This window comes from Podarcis gaigeae, assembly GCF_964106915.1.
Source record: "Podarcis gaigeae genome assembly, chromosome: 13".
Lineage (NCBI taxonomy): Eukaryota > Metazoa > Chordata > Lepidosauria > Squamata > Lacertidae > Podarcis > Podarcis gaigeae.
The window spans coordinates 27,225,045-27,244,917 of record NC_139689.1 but is presented as its reverse complement, the minus strand read 5'-3'; the positions used below and the strand labels follow the sequence as shown (position 1 = coordinate 27,244,917).

General features: G+C 40.3%; 3 protein-coding genes across 3 annotated transcripts in view; all 3 read left to right on the top strand.

The window, feature by feature from the left end:
• Window positions 1–4,635: 4,635 nt before the first annotated feature.
• The window catches only part of LOC310830553 (olfactory receptor 2AP1-like), a gene marked incomplete at both ends in the record, with an annotated part of 456,446 nt that continues 441,208 nt past the window's right edge, over window positions 4,636–19,873 (top strand). Inside the window, one exon of the mRNA XM_083710334.1 lies at window positions 4,636–5,009. Within this exon, the coding sequence (XP_083566460.1) occupies window positions 4,636–5,009 (374 nt within the window). The remainder of the gene's footprint in view (window positions 5,010–19,873) is intronic.
• On the top strand, window positions 8,754–9,703 carry LOC310830858 (olfactory receptor 6M1-like; the record flags this gene model as incomplete). Its single annotated transcript, XM_083710693.1, is given in 2 exon segments — window positions 8,754–9,048; window positions 9,051–9,703. Coding segments are annotated over 2 exon segments (948 nt in total).
• LOC310829689 (olfactory receptor 10A4-like) lies at window positions 16,265–17,128 on the top strand (the record flags this gene model as incomplete). The annotated part of the gene is made up of 1 exon (XM_083708424.1): window positions 16,265–17,128. One exon carries the CDS (start codon window positions 16,265–16,267, stop codon window positions 17,126–17,128), a length of 864 nt encoding a protein of 287 aa, XP_083564550.1.

Below are 19,873 nucleotides of genomic sequence, written 5' to 3'. Positions count from 1 at the left end.
GGCGTTTGGTTCTGGAGATGAGAGTCTTGGCTACGGAGTTTATTTGTGCAGGGTGGTGGTGTGATTGTGCATGTAAGTAGCGGTTGGTGTGTGTTTTTTTCTGGTAGATAGTGTGTCCTAGGGAGCCATCAGGTTTTTTGTAGATTAGGACGTCAAGGAAGGGAAGTTGGTTGTTGGCTTCTATTTCCATAGTGAATTGTATTTTGGGGTGTAAGTTGTTGAGATGTGTGAGGAAGCTATCCAGTTTTTCCTTCCCGTGTGGCCAAATTACAAAGGTGTCGTCAACATATCTGAGCCAAAGTTTGGGTTTGTGTTCTGACTTGTCTAAAGCATTGGTTTCAAAGTGTTCCATGTACAGGTTTGCGATGACCGGTGAGAGGGGTGATCCCATAGGTGCTCCTTCTATCTGTTTGTATCTTTGTCCATTGTGGATGAAGTACGTGTTGGTTAGGCAGTGGTTGGTCAGGTCCAAGATGTATTCGGGGGGATTGTATTTGTTTTGAATAGCTGTCAAGGCTTCATTAATGGGCACTTGTGTGAAGAGAGATACAACATCGAAGCTCACAAGTAGGTCATTAGGATGTAGGTTTTGCTTCTTTATTGTTTCTATGAACTGGAAGGAGTTTGGTACGTGTGAAGAGATGGATTCTGCATAGGGCTGAAGTTGCTTGGCGAGAAATTTAGCGAGATTTTGTAGAGGTGAGCCTATGGAGCTGACTATTGGTCTGAGTGGTGTTCCTTCTTTGTGTATCTTGGGGAGGCCGTAGAGTTTGGGGCATCTGGATGATTTTTCTCTGGGGATGATTCTTAGCTGGATTTCTTCACTGATAGGAGAGGCTTTTATTTTGGATTTGGTGGTTTTTTCCAGATAGGTGGTGGGATCTGTTTTTATAGGTTTGTAGGCAGGATCTTGGAGTAGCTTTGATAGTTTTGCTTGGTAGTCCGATGTGTTCATCACCACTGTGGCATTACCTTTGTCTGCTGGGAGAATGATTATGTTGTTGTCTTTCCTCAGGTTGGTGAGTGCTTTCTGTTCTTCTTTGTGTAAATTGCTTCTGGGTGGTTTGCTGGAGCAGAGGATGTTGGTGACTTCAAGTCTGATTTTGTTGGCTTCATCTGGGTTGAATTTGGTTAGGCTAGCTTCGACTCCGCATATGATGTTTTCCGTGGGGATGCGTCTCGGGGCGACTGCAAAGTTGAAACCTTTGGAGAGTACTTTGGTTTCAGTTGTGGTGAGGATCCTGTCTGATATGTTATGTACTGTTTGTTTCATGGGTTGCTGTGGAGGGTGGCCGGGCTTCTGGCGTTTCTCTAGTTTGTGGAGTTTGTTGGTGTGTGTGTCTGTCTTATGTGAGGTCTCCGTTTCAGCTCTCCAGACGGCTAGTTGTTTGCATTTGTCCCAGAGTGCAGGGTGGATTTTGTTACAGAGTTTGAGGTGAAGAGTGAGTAGATCTTTGTTGGTTTGGTCTAGTAGGTATCTTTTCTTGTGTAGTTCGTTTCTGATTAGGGATAGTTCAGTTCGTTTCAGGATCCTTTCGGTGGCTGGGGTTTTAGAATGGAATTTAAGTTGGAAGCATGTGGGAATTAATTTGTTGTCTCGGCAGTTGCGTAGGAACAAGAGATCACATAAGATGGTGGCTCTTCGGACTTCTAGTTTCTCGTAGGTTCTTGTCAGCTGGAAGGTTTCCTCCCCGTAGAGGTAAGATATTTGCTTTCGTAGATTTTCACGGGTACAGGAATGCAGGTTTTGGTGTCCTCGGGTGTCTTCCCGTGTAAAAGTTGGGGTGTCTAGGCGACGTTTCGACGAGGTCTCACTCGTCATCTTCAGGCTGGTGCTTTCGGCTTCTTGTTACTGGAACAGAGCGGGATCTCAATGTTTGAGTTCCTATAAATACTGTAGAGGGGGTGTGGTGTCTAGCCTCCAATGTTCTGGGCAAATCCAAAAGGAAACACCCCCCAAAAACCAAGACACAGAAGAAAACAATGGCATGGCCCTCCTTCCTTATATCAAGGGCACTACAGATAAAATTAGCAAAATCCTCCATAAACACAATATCAAAACAGCCTTTTGCACCAACCAAAAAATAGCCAATATCCTCAGAAACCCCAAGGATAAAATCCAGTTGGAAAACCAAGGGATCTATGAAATACCCTGCAAAGTCTGCCCAGCCACGTACATTGGACAAACAAACAGACGAATAAATGCACGTATCGCAGAACACAAGAATGCCGTCAAAAAAGAAGAAAAAACTTCCTCTCTTTTCCAACACATGAAAGAAACAGGACACGAAATTAATTTTGCAGACTCCAAATTGCTCTTTAACACGGAACATCACCACAAGAGAATAATCATGGAAGCCATCGAGATAGAGAAACACCCTCACAACATGAACAAGCGTGACGACACATCCCGCTTGCCAGACATCTGGAAATTAGCCCTCCCCACAAAAACTGACACCAGATCCAGAGGCACACAGAACGCCAACACCAATCAACCACACCAGACCCAAACCCAGACCCTCTCCACAGATGAATTACTGACACCATCCAGTAGCCAATCCATGGTGGCACCTCCGGATGCTGCACCCCCCTGCAATCCCTACACAGATCTGGCTGACACAAGCCACAAAACCACAGCTCGCCCCTATACACGAAGCCAAGCCAAAGCACAACTAAGTGCAATACAGCCATCTTCTCAGGAAAACTCTTCACAAAGTTCAAGAGGTCAAGACACAAAGACTTTAGCAACTAATCCACACCTAATGACCCACCTAAGTGGTACTCAGGATATCACTCAAGAAATCACTCAAGGTATCTCTCAAGTAATTAAGGAACAAAAGAAGAAAAGGCACACTAGCCTGGGAACTTCCTCTCTGCCCAGAACATTGGAGGCTAGACACCACACCCCCTCTACAGTATTTATAGGAACTCAAACATTGAGATCCCGCTCTGTTCCAGTAACAAGAAGCCGAAAGCACCAGCCTGAAGATGACGAGTGAGACCTCGTCGAAACGTCGCCTAGACACCCCAACTTTTACACGGGAAGACACCCGAGGACACCAAAACCTGCATTCCTGTACCCGTGAAAATCTACGAAAGCATATATATATATATATATATATATATATATGGTGTACAGGCAACTCCCAATTTTGTGTGGGGATTGTTTTCCAGGTAATTGTGTGCTTGTGTGTAATTGCATGCAATTGAAACACCCTGCTCTATGCTACCCTTGTTCCACATCTACTCTGGCAACCTAAAACGGGTCGTCTGTACTGGACTCCATAATGCCCCTGCAAGAAGGTATTGTCTAACTCAGATGCTGGAGTTGTAATGCTGGAAATAGCTCATTGAGGCTTATGACCTGGGAAAACAAGATTTGAATCCCCACGCAGTCATAAAGCTCATTGGGTGACCTTGGGCCAATCCCCATCTCTCAGCGTAACCTATTTCACAGGGTTTTTGTGAGTACTAAATGTGGAGTTGGGAAATGATGTATGCCACTTCATGTTCCTTGGAGAAAATAATAATAATAATAATTCCTTTGTGATTGTTGTCCATATCAGTTTTGTATTGGTGAAATCATCAGTATTTGTGGATGTTCATGAATTTTTAAATTATATTCCTATAGTAACCTTAGTACCTCAGGCTTGTACTCTGAACCCAGAAGGATAAATACTCACCCTCTATTATGCAATGGTCTGAAGAACTGAACACCCTTACTATATTTGAATGTACTTTGTTTAAACACCAACTTTGTTTGGATTCCTGTTGAGACATTTGGATGGCATGCATCAATCAATCTGTATGTGTAAATTAAGATGGATGACTTGATGCTTCTTGTATTGTTAATGTAAGTTGACACCCCCCCTTATTCCTTGTATTTTTTTTCTTTTGCTGTGCTTTTGCTGCTTTTCTTTATTTAATAAATTTGCAACAGAAACGCAATTTAACAACAGGTGTAATATTTTTCTATCTCCATAATTAGCAGTGATCATTACAGTGCTTCTGCTAATTACACTGTAGAAGTATTGTAAAGGGAGTTTCTTCATTCTGCTTGTTGTAGATTGGAATGGGCTCATTTATTTAAGTAGTTCGTTTCCAACATTAGAGCATATTGTAGCACATCCAGAGACAGTGTCAGCCTTAAGTTGCTTGAGTGATTTAAAAGAGAACATCCTACATGAAAACCAAGCTGCATGTCAACCACTAGTTTTCCAGAAAACTGCAGTACAGGGATTTTGACAGCATAGCAGCTTTTATTAAACACTTGTAATTAAGGTAAAGTGCTTCTCTTTTCTCTTTTTAGTGAACTGGTTCTTTTTTTAGGGACTGGGTCCCACGTGGTATGAGGGCACTGAAAGGTTGACCATAAAGCCCACAGGAAAGGTCCACTGTCCCTGGTTAAGGGGACAGATATGGGCACCAGGACCGTGTTTAAAAACAAAATGAAACAAAAGCATTGTTAGGCAGAGACATATCCTACTGTGAGGCAAATCTCTCTCTGCACTTTCTGCAGCAGTTGAAGGAGACTGATGAAATTGAGCTTCCATTGTCTTAGCTTTGTTGACTAAATTGTTGCTCCTCCTCAAAGAGATCTGATGGTTTATTTCATCCTCCCACAGAAAGAAACCTATGGGAAGAGCAGGATGGAGAAATCAAACAACTGTCACAGAATTTATCCTGCTAGGATTTGAGGATCTCCCTAAACTGCAAGGTCTTTTTTTCCTGGTATTTCTGATTATTTACTTGGTGACCATGTGTGGGAACCTTCTCATCACCGTGCTCATTGTGACTGACCGACGCCTTCACACTCCAATGTACTTCTTCTTGGGGAATCTGTCTTGCTTGGAGATCTGCTATAGTTCAGCTGTTCTCCCAAGAATGCTGACTAGTTTCTTGACCGGCTTGAAAGAGATTTCATTTGCAGGCTGTTTTGTGCAGTATTATGTATTTGCTTGCCTAGCAGGAACTGAATGTTATCTCCTTTCTGCGATGTCTTATGACAGGTACTTAGCCATTTGTAAACCACTGCGTTATGCAGTCCTCATGAATGGCCAGGTGTGCTTCCAGCTCTCAGCTGGGTCTTGGGTATGTGGGTTTTTGGTCAGCACCATTACAACCATTTCAATGTCATGGTTGTTCTTCTGTGGCCCCAATGAAATAGATCATTATATATGTGACTTAAAACCCATGCTAAAGCTCTCCTGCAGTGACACCTATTGGATGGAGCTTACAAATTTTGTTTTTGCCTGCACATTCACTTTGCCTCCTTTCCTGCTCACCATGACCTCATACATTTATATCATAGCCACGATCCTAAGAATCTCATCCACTACTGGAAGGAAAAAGGCATTTTCCACCTGCTCCTCTCACCTGTCGGTGGTCGGCCTGTTCTATGGAACACTCATAATGGTCTATATGCTCCCAAGAGTCAGCATCCTAAGGCATCTTGACAAAGTGTTTTCTCTCTTTTACACTGTCCTCACACCAATGGTCAACCCCCTCATATACAGCCTAAGGAACAAAGATGTAAATGAAGCTTTGGGGAAAATCCTTGGAAGATGCCCACCTTGCCCAATGCCTTTGAGAATCCAGATTGGAAAACTGCAACAATTTAGTTGATAAATTAGATGTGGCTGCGATGATCTCTCATATTTAATGTTTTGCTTTTGTTTCTTGGGATAAAATGTTCTGCTGTGAGATTTGGAAAGTATGTATCAATGGGATCTGTACATGTTCCTATGAGACTAATGAGGTGCATTAGAATTGGGGGGGGGGGAAACCACCCATAGATATGGGCCAGTGCTGATCTATATAGGAACATTTGCAGCTGGTTGTTATACCTGGTTATTTAATGTAAAAAAACGCACATATCAAGCAGGACCAAAGAATTCAGCCCAACATTTCCCCCCGGGAATATGGGTGTGAAGGAAGCCTTTTTGTGTGGAGGCGAATACAGTACATTTTGAAGCTTAACTTGTTAATATAATACATTTTGCCGGTGAATGATACTATTTTGCCTTTACATTAAAAAAAATTGTTTTCCTGTTATTGGTGGAAAGTTAATACAGAAGAGGCAAATTCCAAACCTTTTTCTATATCATTGATTGCCTGCTTTCTCCACTCCCTTGGTCCATTTAATTAATTATGAAGATTGCTTATCCCAGTGGCATGAAACCAGAGGTTTATACAGAAATGAGACAGCGCCTGTGAAATTGGCTTGTCTGCCATCTATTAAACTTCCAGAAGCTGGGGAACAATTTCATTTTATCACCTAAAAACATGTTAAGTGCAAATATTAATTCTGGGGGATAGCTGTCAAATGTAGTTTATTTATTTATAATTATGCATATTTATTATTAAATTTGCATACCACCCTTCATCTGAAGATCACAAGTGGTTCATGGTATAAAAAATAAAAAAGGAGAAGACAAAACAAAGGACAAAAACAGCAACAAACTAATAACCCCCCCTCCCAAAAACACATTTAAAAGGACATAGAATGTTAATCAGACAAAGCCAAATGCTTGGTTAAAGAGAAACATTTTTGCCTGGCTCCTGAAGATATGCAATGAAGGTTGCAGGCAAACATCCCTGAAGAGAGCATAACACAAAAGAGAAGCCACTGCAGAAAAGACCTATTTTGTGCTGCCACCCTCTGGACCTCCTGTGCAGTAAGCACATGAAAATAGGTGTCAGGTGATGGTCTCAGGGTCCAAGTTTGTTCATACAAGGAGAGGTGGTCCTTAAGGTATTGCAGTCCCAAGCCATTTAAAGTTTTGTAGGTCTAAACCAGCACTTTGAATTGGGCCTGGAAACTAATTGGCAACCAGTGCAGTTGGGTCCTCAAGATTGGTGTACTATGCTCAAACTGTCTTGCCCTGGTGAGCTACCTGGCTACTAAATTCTGCCCCAGATGAAGTTTCCAAACCATCTTCAGAAGCAGCCCTGTGTATAATGCATTGCAGTAACCTAACCTAATTGGTTACCAGAGCATAGGCAATAGAAGTTAGGCTATCCCTGTACAGATAGGGGTGCAGCTGGGCCACCAGCCAAAGCTGATGGAAGGCATTCTGCGCCACCAAGGCCACCTGAGCCTCAAGCGACATAGATCCAGGAGTAGCACTAGATCCAGGAGTAGCTCTAAGCTGTGTATCTGCTTCTCCATTTGTGAGAGGAAGATGTCTATTTCTCGGATTCTTTTTTAAAATGTATCTTAGAATTGTTGAGACCTAGAACAAAGAGTTTTCTTCACTCATAATGTACAAATAATGTTAAAGGATTGCATCTAATCTTAGTCATACGTAGGCCCATTGAAATTAACAGACATGACAACTGGTCCATCCATTTCAGAAGGACTACTATGAGTAGAATTTAATGACAAACTTACGTTTCCAATTAATTCATATAGTTTTATACTGTTTTAGTAATATTTCATTAATATGTATAAATTTGATTAATGTATTTATATTAACTAATATATAACCCCCAGATGTTTCTGCTATTCCCTAACTATCCATAACCAAATTGGACTTTAATAGTCCATTCTGAGTCTCAGTTTTTACTGGCAAAATATCTGGTTTGGCAAAATTAACTGTAAACCAGACACCTTTCCATATCTGCAAATAAACTTATTTTATGAATCACTGAACAAGTATGAATCCTTTGAATTCCAGAATCCCATCTGATTGTTTCAGGAAACAGCTCCATAAAAGTACAATGTCTTTCTGTAGTCACAACTCAGTGGATTAATCAAAAGAATAATAATTTTGAAAAGATAAAGTTGGCATTCTCTTTGGAATTGAATCAACTTTTTGCCTAGGGTGAAATTGCCTGATTATTCCCTCTGGGATGAAACCTGCTTAGATGTTTGAGTTTTGAAACATAAAAAAATAAAGTCACTGAAGTCATGTTCTGTTTCATCAGGTGGAGATGTTTCTGAGCCATGAACTGACAGAACACAGAACTTTGCTTTTAATTTCAGAAGGGTAAAATGCTTCTAAGGAAATTTTCATTCCCAGATTCTTGTAGGAAGGATGAAAATCAGCTAAATGTCTTGGTTTGTAAACTATTAAATGAGGGTGGGAAAGTCAAAGCTAAAGTTTAATGCACTACTCTTAATTCCTTCACTTCAGTTAAAATAATGTGTAGGCAGTAAAATTGCTCAGTATCTAATTATTAGGTTCATGAGCATTTACCTTCTTCCTAAAAGAACATACTATTTTCAAACTTCTTTATTTAGTTGCTGCCACAATTCTTAAATAGTGCTAGAAGTTTATGCTTGATTCTTCATGCTTAAATAGAATCTTAGATACAATTGGAAAGGCATATAACATAGAATTCCAAGGACCCAAGTAAGAGGTGGAAGGAAATCCGGTGCAAACAAAGTAGCAACAAAATAAGTAGATAAGTAACATAATATTAAATTTCTCTTTAGTTTATGCATACATGTTAAACATTGGAATGTTCATAGTGTCCAATTTTATTGTGAATATTGATGTGTATGAAAAGGATGGCTGTAAACTAATTGAAAAACCAATAAAATAATAATGAATGGGGCAAATGTGCCCCTTAAGGACCAGGTGCTCAGCCTGGGAGTCATTTTGGACTCATAGCTGTCCAGGAAGGCGCAGGTCAATTCTGTGAGAGAGCTGATAAGATATGGGACTTTCTATTTTTAAAGTATTAATTCATCAATTGCCTTTGTTTCATGACATTTTGATCGTTTCTTATTTGCAGTTTGCACCTAAATGCATCCAGAAAATTACAGCACATTTGATGAGTTTGTTCTTCTGGGCATCCCAGTTCCCAATCACTTAGTGATAATCTTCTTCTATCTGCTTTTACTGACATTTGCATTGTCATTGTTCGGGAACTTGACCATTACGGTTCTGGTTTTAGTTCTTCATAGGCCAATGTACTTCTTCCTCTTAAACGTGTCCATCCTGGAGATAGCATTTACATTATCCATCACCCCAGTCACACTTTCTAACCTCCTCTCAAAAAGAAAAACAAAATCATTTTATGGCTGCATAACTCAGTGCTTCCTTATTTCTTCCTCGGAGTGGCAGAGTTTGTGCTCCTGGCTGTCATGTCCTTTGATCGCTATGTAGCAATATGCGATCCACTACGCTATGCTTCAATCATGAGCTTCAGGCTCTGCTCATGGCTTGTGGTTTTTTGTTGGTTGGCAGGATTCATTTTTGTGATTTGGCCTGTTTCTGCTATATCAAAACTATCATTCTGTGGCTCTAACATCATCAATCATTTCTTCTGTGATATTGAACCACTCCTTGCTCTCTCTTGCTCCAGTGCACACGATATTGAGTTTCTAGATTTCATAATTGCTATAATTGTACTTCTGGGATCTTTGGTATTAACAACAGTGTCCTACATTTCTATCATCACTGCGGTGCTGAGAATCCCATCAGCTACTGGGAAGAAGAAGGCCTTTTCCACTTGTGGTGCCCACATCACTGTAGCTTCCATCTACTATGGAAGTGCCATATTCATGTATCTGAGGCAATCAAAGGGATCACCCCTGGATCTCAAGAAAGTGGTGAGCATCTTAACAGCGGTGATAACCCCTGTCCTCAACCCTTTTATCTACACCCTGAGAAATGAAAAGGTGAAAGAGGCCCTGAGAGACTTAATCAAAGGAAGGTTGCATTCAAATGTACACATGAAAATAAATAAATGATGGAAGGAATATATGTTCCCCATATCTTTCTTTCAAGATGTGGCTGAAACAATCTCATGAATCCATAACATGGGGTGGGCAGGGCAGAGTGGTGGTGCTACTGTTCTGGCAGTGCAGTGGCAATGATTTCTCCAGAATGGGGATAGAGTTGTGTGGTGGAGAAATTAGGGGAACTCCAGCTTTGCAGTAACATCCTATAGGTATGTCACCAATCTAGAGTTGCCCAGCCTTTGCCCCTGCCTCACCTAATCCCAATACCATGCTGACATCAAAAAGGTGTAACTCTACTTCTCATTCACTGGTGATGAGATTAAAGAAAGTTCACATGAAACATTGGCAAAGACTCCACTGCACTTCTTTTTTTATTTTCCAAAATGAAGTTTTATAACAACTTTAGAAAATAATAAAGCAGTCACAGAGTGATTCAGAAATGGAGAGAAATGAAGACTGGCAAATGGGAAACTGAACGAACATGAAATTTCTTCCCTAACCCATACTGGATGATAGATGATGATGATGGTGATGATTCCATTAGATTCCCCCATCTTTTCTCAAATTCTACACAGCTTGATATTTTGCAAATTTTCAGTTGGCCTTAATACATGATTTCCTCATTTTTTAAATGTGGTTTTATTTAACAAGACTTGTATACTGCTTGGTCAAAAACCAACCATCTCAAGCCCATTTACATAAAATGCTATCTGAAGCACCAAAAGGTCTAACATGGCAGGAAACATTTTGGGTTGTATCCAAACTTAGTAATGCTTACAACAGATCCACTAAATTTAATGATATTTAAGTTAATAATTATTTATGTGGGTCTGTTCTAAGCACAGCTACATCTGGACCTAACACTTTACAAATATAGACCAATGGAGTAATCCTATAGCAATATTTGAAGAACTGGACAAGAAATACATAGATAAATAAGTTCCCATAAATATCAAGCATAATATACAATATTGATTCTTTTTCTTTCTTTCATAGTAATGGGACTGAAACCTGGACTGCCCCACACCCTGGATATCTGGGTCCCAATAATATGTGTCCGCCTTACACACAAACTTTGGCCCTGTAATATAAAATATGAGAATGGGTGTATGTATTGGGGGGCGTTTAACTCTAGGACTTCATTAACTATGCCTTTGAGCAATCTGCTATTAGTCCCTTTAATTAGATCATGTTTCCAATAGGGGAGTTGGTGTAGATGTTTATTAAAGACTGAGAATTGGAATTACAGTTTCTTTACAATTAAAATAAACATTGGAGAACCGTTACAGCAATATATGTTTTCATAAAGTAAAAGGACAATATTTAGTTATTTGGAAAAAGTTTACACATGAAACAAATGTTTGTAAGATTAGCTGCGCCTTCTAATTACAGGATGAATCCTCATCATACTGAGTAATTGGCAAACCTCCATTTAATTGTAAACTCTCCCAGTTGTATTCCATTCTTCAAATTCAGCTGCTTATTATGAGTCCAATGTGGCCTGTTGAAGTTTGTGCCTTGGGGCTTTATTTGACAAGGTCTCTCTGAGGTTATGGGCCTTGTGTGTTTGTGGTAACATAAAGTTGTTACCTTTTGACTTAATTAATCCTTAATTGCTCTCTTCTTATTTAATTGGCTGATTAGGACATAGGTTGTGCCTCCTGCACAAAGGTAGTAGATTTCTTCTTAGTTTTACATAGAACAGAATTGTTTGTTTTTTTCATTTAAACATATTAAACAGCTATGAATAAATGTATTCTGAATGAAACTGGAAGAAACGATAAAATTATTTTCCAGGTCATCTATCCGTCCGTCCATCCATCCATCCATCCATAAGAAAGAAGTTGATTTCATCAGTGGTTTAATCATAAATTTGAAGCAAGAATCTTGATATAACAGTCTCCCATCCACATCCCCAAAGGGGAAATTAAAATGCAGGCAACTATGATGATCCACATGCTTGTGGTGTGTGTGTGTGTGTGTGTGTGTATCCTATGGAGCAGGTGTATATCACACATTGTGTCCAGCTTGTTAGGGTCAGCTAACAGACACATAACAGTGATCTGGAAAATGATTGTGTGGCTTTGTACGTTGGACTTTGGCTACAGTAGAACCTGGATTCCTATCCTCAATTGGCCATAAAGTTCACTGGCCTGACTTTGTCACTGTCTAGATGTAGCCTCTCACAGAGGGTTATTATGAGAAATCCCAGTATGTTGACAACTTTTGTGGTCAAGGTGCTTTGGATGTCCTGTGTGGTGAGCCCCCAGTAGTTGAAGGCCTCATAGGATTCCCTGGGAGTCTCCACAGTATCACTGGACTTCTGGGAAATGTGGGGCTGCCTGGTCTAGAAAAGGTGGTCTAATTCACAGCAGTAGCCCTACTCGAATCAAGAATTCCATATTCACCCTCCCTTGGGGTTAGGTGTTTTGTTGGTAACATGTTTGGTGACTGGTTGTCAGGGATGGATATTTTTTTTTACTCTCACCTGATTGGCCTTGGGAACTGAAGATTTTGTAATATAGGTTTATTAATTGATTGCCTTTGACACTTATGCAGCTTCACTGGTCACTGTTAGAATTTTGCTTTACAGTCCCTGAGGGGGAGTAACTCAGACATAGGTTTGTACATGCATATACAGACCGTCCCAGTGGCCAGTTTACGTGGTTGAGCTGATAATTAGTTCTGCCCCTTGAGCTGCCATTTTGCACTTAGCTCCTGAAGGTAACCTGAAGGTTGCTTAGCTCTTATATAGTAGACATGTTGCCATCTGACAGGTTGGGAAGGCTCATTTTGAAAGGTTCATATTAAATTGTAGGCAGTGCTATTTTTCTAGTAAAAGAAGTGCCAGAATTCACCATGAACACCTCCCTCATTCTCTGAGAATGGCAATGACACCCACCTGAGAGGTGCCAGAACTAAGTCCCAGTGAGCTCTGGCTAATGAAAGCCAGTCTGTTGCTTTCTAACACATATTTAATGTAAAGAACAGATACAGTGAAGAACTTTGGCCACAAGATTGAGTTTGACAGTTAGGTTAGTGTGGGGAGTTGAATGAGCTTTTATGGGATGGGGGTTGAAGGGGATGGAGGATTAAAGGAAGGGGGGTTGAAGGAGCAGGAGAGGTTGAGGGCATGGAAAGAACAGTGAGGGAGTGGGGGAGCTGCAGGAGCTGCAGGAGGTGGGGATTGATGGAACTGCAAGGGTATCAGAGAGTTGACAGGGTTGTGAGGAGATGGTGGTTGAAGGTAAAAAAAAAGTAAAGGACCCCTGGGTGGTTAAGTCCAGTCAAAGGCAACTATGGGGTGCAGCACTCATGTCGCTTTCAGGCCAAAGGAGCCGGTGTTTGTCCACAGACAGCTTTCCAGGTCATGTGGTCAGCAAGACTAAACTGCTTCTGGCACAACAGAACATTGTGATGGAAACCAGAGTGCACGGAAACACTGTTCACCTTCCTGCTGCAGCAGTATCTATTTATCTACTTGCACTGGCATGCTTTCGAACTGCTAGGTTGGCAGAAGCTGGGACAGAGCAATGGGAGCTCAATCCGTTGTCGGGATTTGAACTGCAAACCTTCTGATTGGCAAGCCCAAGAGGCTCAGTGTTTTAGACCACAGCGCCACCTGATCAGTGAGGGGAAGGCGTATTTTGGCAAGGTGTAAAGAAAGGGGCTTTGATGATGGTGGGGGCAGGGCAGGTTGGCAAGCAGTGAGAGCAAGGGTGGTAGCCCCCAGTAGTGTCTATATCGACAATGCACACATTTCCTCACATAGTAATCTTGAGTATAGCTAGAGGATCATTTGGTGGAAAGATTGAACAGAACAAGCGACTGTTTGATCCTACATGAATAAATATTAAGTAGTATCTGCTGTAAGCAATACTAATAATACTTAGTTGTTTAACAATTATGGTGAATTGTAGTAAGCAACTAAAAGAACAGGATGGAGCCTCTGGTGTCCATTGTAGCCATTTGAAGATTTGAATGTGGCAGATGATCAATGATTTTTTTCAACCCATCAAAGGAATATATATGCATGATTTTTCTTGGAGATCCTAAACAATTAATCAGTTATCTCTCTAGAGGGTCAATCTCAACAGATGCAAGAAAGGTTGAAAAGCGACTATGGGAAAGGATATGGTGATGATTCTTCCAATCAGCCTGCTTTCCCTGATAAAGGAAAGGTAGAAATCCTCACACTAGGGTGTATTTTAAATAACCCTACCCTTCTAGATTTTTAGCAGTAGGTTTCCTGACCACATTTTCCTTGTTGTTGTACCACAGATATCATCGATTTTTGAATAGTGAGGAACAGATGGAGCACAGAAAGCTTTGTGCATTTATAAAGGTGTTATTTTGTAGACAACATGGGGTATTAATTTTGAGTTGTAGATGGCATAGGATATTCTATTGCAATGACTTCAGTTGTGTAGCATAGACTTTTAAGAAAATGTAGGTGTCTGTACTGGTAGATTATTTTAATGTCCTACCTAACTATCTATTTATAATGGAAAATACACCATTTGTTTCATTCTTCATATGTCACTAATCCCAAAATAATTAAGTCAAGTATCTTAATATTTGTGTTTCTCCCACAGCTCATCTTGTAACATCCACTAGGAACATCCACTAGCTTACTAGTGGGAAATGGTAACACAGGAGTACTGCAGGAGACTGTATGGCTTGGACATAGGCTAATGCTGTAGTCTGATAGATAAGCATAGGATTTCAGTGTTAGTGAGTCCCTCAAGCCTTGATATAAATTATATGGATTATGTGTTTCTGAGATGGAATGCACATCTACATAGTTCCTGGAAATAGCCAGCATTTCTGACACTAGAATACATAGTGGTTTCTGCTTCGGAACACATTTGACTGAACTGTGACCGTTAAGTCCTTCACTCCTCTGCCTAATCATTCTTGGTGGATTTACACTGTGGTAAGTATTTTCTAGTCATCATGATGTCAGGTAGTAAAATAACTAATATTGGTTATTTATATATTTATTATTATTTATCAAAATTCTATACCGTCCTTCATCTGAGGATCACTGGGTGAATGACAATATAAGAACACAAAATATATACCATAGCATCAAACAAAAACTACCCTCCATTTAAAATATCATAGATTATTTAAATAGCCAGGTGAGCCTTCCTGGGAGAGTTATGGACATGAGGCATATGACATATGTTGGTTTTAATGTATGTATTGTTGTGAACTTGGAGTGTTAGCCTGCATGGTGCCTGAGTCCCATCTATTTTCTGGGGTCCTGGGTCCTGCAAGTGTTAAAAATCCAATGGAGAATTGCACTGTTGAATCAACCAGGCAATATTCTTGTTGAGTTAATGGCCACAAGTATGGTCATTAGTATAACATATGAAGTGGCTTTGTGGTAGAGAGTACCTTGCTGGTAGTGAGGAAAAACAAAGACCAGGGCAGTTGAGTATGTATGAGCTGGACTAGAAGCAGACAAAAGCCAGAGAGTGAGAGCCATGTTTGATTCCTGTTTGATCCCAAGGCTGTGAATATGGGAGAAGCATGACCTTCTGTGGTGCTTAGGCTCAGGTTGTATCATGCAGCTACCACGGTCTCTGCTGTCCCTCATTCCAAGGAAACCGAATCCTGGGTAAGTGCCTCTTACTCCTGGAATCTTGCACCTTTCAGAGATTGGGGTAGCATGTGACAGTATACATTGGGGTGTTTTTGCCTAAAATATTGTAAATTATTTTGAGTTGTTATGGCAAAAAACAACCAAGAAATGTAAATAATGATGATTCAACTGAAACTCCAAAAATCACATGACTTTCATATTTTCTAAATGGGGAGCAGGGATTTGTATCTTGTTCTTCTTAGCTTAAAATAATTAGGAAGCACCAAGTGGTATGTATTTTTGCTTGCGCATTTCTAAAACATTAGCTGCTTCACACAACCAGGTTAGCTCTCTTGTGCTTGTCTGTGTCTGGAGTGAAGGAAAGTCTTCCATTAGGACTGGTAAGGTGAGCTTACACAGAATATTGCCTGTGCTGCAAAGCTCTTGAGAATTCCTACACCTATCCCTTTCAAACAGAGGAATGGACTCTTTTTTATATTATTCTTAAAAATGAAGCATTTAGCTTTCTAATAAAATCCTGCTGCTTTGCTTTAACAACAACATCATCCAGAACTGTTTGGTGCTCTGCAAGCAATGTTTTGGACAGCTTTGTTTTTGCCAAAGCCCACGGATATAGGGGGAAAGAGCTAAAAGGAGCAAAATAAAACAGAAACTACAAAACAGCAAAGTGATGTGAGACTTTGTGGGAGACCTGATCTGACTTTATTGGCATCAGACCTCAATTTGAAGAGGAGTAAAGTGCCCTCAAACACTTAACTTTACTTCATTTTTTCAGCCCCTCTCCCAAGTGCTGCTGCAGGCACAATGTTTACTGTCATTATTCATTATCAACATGCATTTGGGCACCATTTATTTACATTTTTTTCTTATTTTAATTAGATGCAACCTGCTGTGGAAAAAAAAGGAGTTTTTCTGCAATGAGGGAAAAGATCTTGATGATAATGCTTTGAACTATAAACATGGATGGTAGGAACCAGTCGTCTGTGTCTCAATTCATTTTTGAGCCGTTAACTGATGTACATTCTATAAAGATCATCCTATTCCTGCTGGTGCTGACTTTGTACCTTATGATCTTGATGGGAAACACTTTCATCATTGTTGCTACTTTAACCAATTCTGCTCTTCATTCCCCCATGTATTTCTTCCTTCGGAATTTATCTTTCTTGGAGATTGGTTACACCTCAACAATAATCCCCAAATGGCTCTCAAATCTTCTGTCGAAAGACATGAGCATCTCATTCATTGGCTGTGCCACACAAATGTATTTCTTTGGTTCCCTTGGAATAGCAGAATGTTGCTTGTTGGCCGACATGGCGTATGATCGCTACGTGGCGATATGTCACCCTTTGCATTACACAGTCATTATGAACAAGACCATTTGTCTGAAGATTTCTGTGGCCTGCTGGCTCATTGGAGTGCTGGTGGTTTTGGTACCAGTAACATTCATATTCACTCTACCTTTCTGTGGGCCCAACAGGATCAACCACTTCTTCTGTGACCTTCCACCACTTCTGAGTCTTGCCTGTTCAGACACTTTTAAGAATGAGATCATAATGTTCACTGTCACTGTAGTCTTCATAATGCTACCCTTTATGCTTATTCTCATCTCCTACACCCATATCCTCCTTACTATCATGAAGATGTCCTCTGCCACCAGCAGAAGCAAAGCCTTCTCTACTTGTTCTTCTCACATCACAGTGGTAACTCTGTTCTATGGAGCTGGAGTTTTAGCATATTTAAGACCTAAATCTGATTATTCAATGGAAACTGGCAGAGTGCTCTCATTTTTTTACACTGTTGTGTGCCCTATGATGAACCTTTAATCTATAGCCTCAGGAACAAAGAAGTGAAAGATTATCTGAAGAGGCTGATGGTCAGAAAAAATATTTTTTCTAGATTGTAAAGTTAATTCTACATTTTCTTTACTATTCTATGTCATACCTAAGTATTGCAGGTCATTAGTATCTGTATGTATACAGAATTATACACATTGTAAAAGGAAAGGAAAGGAGGAAACAAACAAACAAAACAACACTGAAAACAATGACAGAATCCAGGTGGAGAAAGCTTTTAAAATATAAAAATTGATTTCAGCCAGAGAGTTACAGTGGTCCTTGGTTTTTTGTTTTGTTTTGTTACGTCATTTAAATTAATGAGACATAAACTTTATTTGCTTTACCTGGAGTGTGCTCTAAATGAAATATACAACTCTCTTGCTACAACAACTTCACTGGTTTGTTTCTGAGGATGGTATGGGAACTTCAGTTGGTGCAGAATTCAGTGACCAGGTTGCTCACTGGAGCAGCATGGTTTGAGCATAGTACACCAATCCTGCCCTAACTGCAGTGGCTGCCATTTAGTTTTGGGGTCCAATTCAAAGTGTTGGTTTAGACCCATAAAGCCTTGAATGGGTCAGAACTGCAAGACCTCACAGACTGTCTCTCATGTAAACCAACCCAGGCATCGTCTGAAGCCCTTCTCCATGTGCCTGCTCCATTTGAGGTCCAGAGAATGGCAACACGAGAATGGACCTTTTCTGCGGTGGCTCCTCATTTGCGGAACACTCTCCCCAGGGAGAGTGCCTGGCGTGCTCTGGTCCATGGGGCCACGAAGAGTCAGACACGACTGAACAACAACTCCCCAGGGAGGTTCAGCTGGCACCTTTATTATGCATCTTTAGGCACCAAGCAAAAATGTTTCTCTTCCATCAGGTCTTGGGCTGATTAACAGTCTATGTCCTTTTAAATGTGTTTGGGAAAGGGGGCATTATTTTGCTTTGTTTTTGCTCTTGTTTTTTGCTCTTGTGTTTTATACTTTGTAGTTTTAGTCTGTATTTGTTGGTTTCTGCTCTCTTCACTGTGCAGCGAAATGCTTGTCACAAGACAATGTTTACATTCCACAGTCAGAGTTGCTGTTGGAGTTTCTCACGGGAAAGGAGACTGGATGTGACGTACACTGGTTTCCTGTTTTTCTCAGTTTCTCTCCGTGCTTCAGAGGAGAGAGGATGTTTCTCTGCTCATGCAGAGGCAAGATGCTTGTTTGTAAGCTCTTAGCATTGAAGTATAAATAAAGTAAAGTAAAGTAAAGTATGTGGCACGTACTGCTCATCATTCACTGCGTAATAGACTCTGCAAAAACAACAGTATTTTTATGCTGTGAACCACCCTGAGATCTTTGGATGAAGGGCGGTATACAAATTTAATAAATAAAATAAAAAAGTAAACATGTATTTATTTTATAAAGTTTATATGCTGCTTGGTTGTAAAAACAGCAACCCTCAAATGCATGTGTACCTTTGAAGTATCCAGAATAACCTATGCCTCCCACTATGGTGTTTTTGTTTTGCTGCTCTCTCTCTGTTCACACCTCTGCATTTTTGCATCCAGTTCCCATGTGACAACAAAGTGTGCAGGAATTTGGAACTAAACAAATGAATCTCCAGTGGCAGATTTTGATATCAGCAAATGATAAGGGATACAAAAACACACCTTGTTTCATTTTTTCCCTTCTAGAAGCTATAGAATAATAATATCCATTTTGCTGTATACTTCTTTTCTTCCCACCTTAATCTCATATCTTCATATGACTTAAGGGCTGAAGATGGGGAGAAAATTGGAATCTGACTTTGCTCATTGCTGTAATATTGACCTTCTACTTAGTATCTATAATGGGAAATGGTCTTATCTTTACTCTAATAGGAGCCTGTCCGACATTACATACCCCTATGTATTTTCTTCTCAGAAACCAGTCCTTCCTAGAGGTCTGCTACACTTCAGTCACTGTGCCCAAGATGTTGGCTAACTTTATGTTGGACACCAGAAACATCTCCTACCCTGGATGCCTTCTGCAGCCATGGCATATGATCGCTATGTAGCAATATTTCATCCCTTGCGTTACTTCCTAATGATGAGCCAGAGAGTGTGTATAGGACTAGTAGCTGGTTCATGGCTTGGTGGGACAATCATAGCTTTCATACAGGCCATGTTGATGCTCAGGTTAACTTTCTGTCACTCCAGCACAACTGACCACTTCTTCTGTGACATTGTGCCGTTAATCAAGCTGGCTTGTGGGGACACCTCTGTAAATGAGATTGAACTTTTGGTGGTTGCTACTTTTGTGGTGATGATCCTTTTATTACTGATCCTTATTTCATTTATTCATATAATTTCTGCTATTCTCACAATGCCTTCTGCCGAGGGCAGGAGCAAAGCATTCTCCACTTGCTCGTTCCACCTGATGGTGGTCTCTCTGTTCTATGGAAGATGTAGTGCAATGTATTTAGGGAACACTTCTTCCTCATCAGAAATGGGAAGTAGGAATAATAAATTAATCACCCTTCTCTATGCAGTGGTGACCCCAATGTTAAACTCTATTATCTATAGCCTGAGAAATAAGGAAGTGAAAGGAGCCCTTAAAACAATAATAGACAGGCAAAGACATATCTTGCATATCAAGCATGAACATTGATGAGGTTGTTTGTAATTTTGTTCCTTCTAACAGTTAGACATTATAAATGCAATATTTGTTTTAATGGTTTCTATCATTTCCTTAGACATTGGTTACGAAAC